This window comes from Echinops telfairi, unplaced genomic scaffold (genome assembly GCF_000313985.2).
Source record: "Echinops telfairi isolate 266 unplaced genomic scaffold, ASM31398v2 ScPeMD7_1;HRSCAF=3_0, whole genome shotgun sequence".
NCBI classification, from domain to species: domain Eukaryota; kingdom Metazoa; phylum Chordata; class Mammalia; order Afrosoricida; family Tenrecidae; genus Echinops; species Echinops telfairi.
In genome coordinates this window covers 2714472-2717652 of record NW_022103896.1, presented here as the reverse complement: position 1 = coordinate 2717652, position 3181 = coordinate 2714472, and the positions used below count along the sequence as shown (strand labels likewise).

At 59.0% G+C, this 3181-nt stretch overlaps 1 protein-coding gene across 1 annotated transcript in view; it reads right to left on the bottom strand.

Annotated features, from left to right (window-relative positions):
• The window catches only part of AGO2 (argonaute RISC catalytic component 2), a 23826-nt gene extending 23426 nt beyond the window's left edge, over nt 1-400 (bottom strand). The window contains exon 1 of the mRNA XM_004697379.3: nt 205-400. Coding sequence (XP_004697436.1) covers nt 205-288 — 84 coding nt within the window. The 5' untranslated portion in view covers nt 289-400. The remainder of the gene's footprint in view (nt 1-204) is intronic.
• Nucleotides 401-3181: the final 2781 nt, after the last annotated feature.

Below are 3181 nucleotides of genomic sequence, written 5' to 3'. Positions count from 1 at the left end.
GGGGAAGCTGCGTGTCCTAACGTGAGTCACGGAGTCCGGGCCCCACTCTGCTGGGACAACCTGGGACGGGCCAGACTCTGGGGGCTCGGGAGAACTCTCTGGGATGACAGCAGGGGACGTCCTAGATGTGTGTGACTCCCTGTGCCTAAGGGCTTCGGAAGCTCCTGGGGGCGGGGCCCTGTGCAACCAACAGGGGGCGGAGGCAGAATACCTGTTGACTCTGCGTGGGCATTTCTCAGGCTTGATGTCCAATTCATAGTGGTAGATGTCGATTTTGGGAATGTCCATTTCGAAGAAATTGGCTTGTAATTTGATTGTTCTTCCAGAGGTCCCGAAGTCGGGTCTCGGAGGGGGCTTGAAGGCATATCCTTGGAGGGGGGGTGTTGCTGCCAGAGAAGACACCACCGCTGGAAAAGCAAGGACACGTTGACTGTTACACAGGGACCTCATGGGGGCTGTCCACCCCCCCGTCCCATAGTCCTTCCCCCAGCTGGGTCAGGGCCCCCCACCGCACCAGTGACTCCAGGCTGTCTTGCCCCAACAGTTCTCTGCGTGGTTCCCCCTCCCCCCTCCCACCAGACACTCCCATGTGAGGGCTTCGTTCACAGGGCCAACCCTACCCTGGCACAAGGTTCCTGACAAAAGAGCAGTTCCCAGACCACATCCTCCTCGGCTAGGGCCTCACCATGTCCCTGTGATCTAAGGCCTGTCAGATAGCCGCCCAGTATGCCTGCTTCCGCAGCCCACCCCTAGACCCTCAGCCTTATCTCAGGACCTGTTTCTCTTGCCGGGACCACTGCAGGGGGCCTGCCTGGGCCATGGTTCCAGATGTGCCCCCCCCCACCACCACTTCAGCCCTGCCTGTCTGCCTTTGCTCAAGCACCTCCGTGCCCTACCCCCCAGCACCTGCTTAGACATGCAGGTCCCCACAGGCCTGCAGTCTGCTTGCCTGTGGCCTTCCCTGTTTCTGCCCTGGACATCACAGCTCCCAGCCGGCCATCCCCAAAGCGGCCATCCCCAAAGCGGTCCCTTGCTCCTCTCCCTCTACTGGGTGGGCAGCTCAGAGCATGCTCGCCTCTGCCTCCACCTCCCCACCCGACCTTGAGCTGCATTCCCTTGGGGGGGTTGCATTGATTAAACACTCCCTTGCCTGTCCTGGAGTAGACTTGAGGGTCAGGAAGGTGGTGGGGGTAGAGAGAGGCCCAAGAAACGGGGCTTTCCAGCAGGGTGTTTGCCGGGCCCTAGTGGGGTAGTGGTGAACTACCAGCCAGTCCGCAGGAGAAAAACGGGGCTTTCTACTCCAGTAGAGTTACAATCTCGGAAACCCACGGGGTAGCCCTAACCCTGTCCTGTAGGGTCACAGTCAACAGCAACTCGATGGCAGTGAGTAGCAGGGTGCTTACACAGTCACCACACCCTGCCCCGGCCCCATGTATCGCCCCAATTCCACGCCTGGTCAACACGGTGCCTACCGCCCATGCACCGCCCAGGAGTCACCCTCCTTTGCTTCCACAGAAGGTCAGGTTCCGTGCCACCAGGCAGGTCTCAGCCTGCCACGTGCTCAGCCCTGCTGCACGTGCCCCGTGGGTTTCAGAGCAACCTCTTCCTTCCCATACGAGAGGTTGGACAGATGGACGGTGTGTGACCGGGCAGCAGACCAGCAACAATGACACTTGTGTCTCATTAAAACAGCAGAGCGCAGCAGCTAGCTGCAATGCCCTGTGGGCCTGAGTATGTCAGAGCAGAAGTGTGCTCCAGGTTTCCACAGCTGTGGTCAGTCAGGACTATCTTCTGAGGCATGAGGTGGCGCAAGACCCAGGTTGGGGCGAAGCCCATCACGGCAGCCAACTGAATGGCAACCAGGAGTGTAATCACAGGGTGCCCTCAACTCAAGCAGCTTTGGGTACAAGTTTCCTCCCAACGCAGAAGCCAGCCCTTCCTGAAGTCACGTTCGAAGGTGGCGAAAGGCCACTTGTGATTGCAACTGGGCGATTTTAACTGATACTGGAACACCTGTCTGTGTAGGTTGGTGTGTTTTGTTAATTGGCTAGCTGCACTCCCTGCCGACCTTTTGAGGAGGCGGACGTTGTCTGTCGGCAGTAACCCGGGCTGGGACCACTGTCTTTCTGACTCTCAGATTGGCTGCTTATGCCTGTGCTACGAGGATGCAGCAGGCCCCTAATCCCCCTGTGCTCGCCCACCTGGAACCCGACTGCCTCCCAATGCTTCACAGGTTACGTGTTTACAGGCCTCAGACCATCCCTCCTCGACCCACTGTGGCACGCATGTGTGCCGTGCCAGGTGGTGACTGGTCACAGGGAGCCAGCCTGGGGCACTCCTCTGCATCAGCAATTGCAATGGGAGGCACTATGGATTGAACTTTGATTTGTGCTTCCCCCCCAACCCCCTAATAGATGCTGTAGATCCTGACACAGCCCACGGTTCCAACCTCACTGGGGAATGTATTTGCTTTGGGTTTGCCGGCAGCCTGTCTTGGGGGTTGAAGGGAGTTGGAACTGACGCTGAGGGGACTTTGGCGAGGCAGTACTGGAGCAGGGTGTGTCTGGAGACCCTAAGACGATGAAACCAGGGGGCAAGCTCTGGAGGGACAGATGCCACCTCCTCTGAAGGTGGCCAAGGAAACCAGAGACTGGGCCCTCCCCCAGAGCCCACAAAGAGCAGATGTCCCTTCCCCATGCACTGGCGCCTAGACTTGTCGCCGCCTCCACTATGGCGGAAGGCCTGGACCCGGGTGCAGCTGGCCACCAAGCATCCCAGCCACGTACAGGAGCGTGTGGCACCTGAGACAGGCAGGAAAAGTCGCCTTCGTCAGTTCTCAAGTCACCCAGGGCTGGTGGGAGGTTGGGGGGTGGGGTGGGGCTTCCTTGCTTCGGGCTATTAATGAAAACCCCAGCTCTTACCATGAAGGCCTGTGGAGCAGAGAAGACTATAAGCATGAAGCCCTCCTGGTTTTCCAGGCCCTGGAAAGGGGCTGGTCCGTGAGCCTCGCACTCCCGGGAAGGAAATCCTACTTGCAAAACTGCTGGGCTTCCCGGCCTCTGGGCTTCCAAGGGGCTTCTAGATGCCTTGTCTTCAACCCCAGGGAGTCCAACCCACCAAAGCAGACAGGAAGCTTTAAACAGCACCTGGTCCGCCCGTATGCTGTGACCCGGGTGGGCTA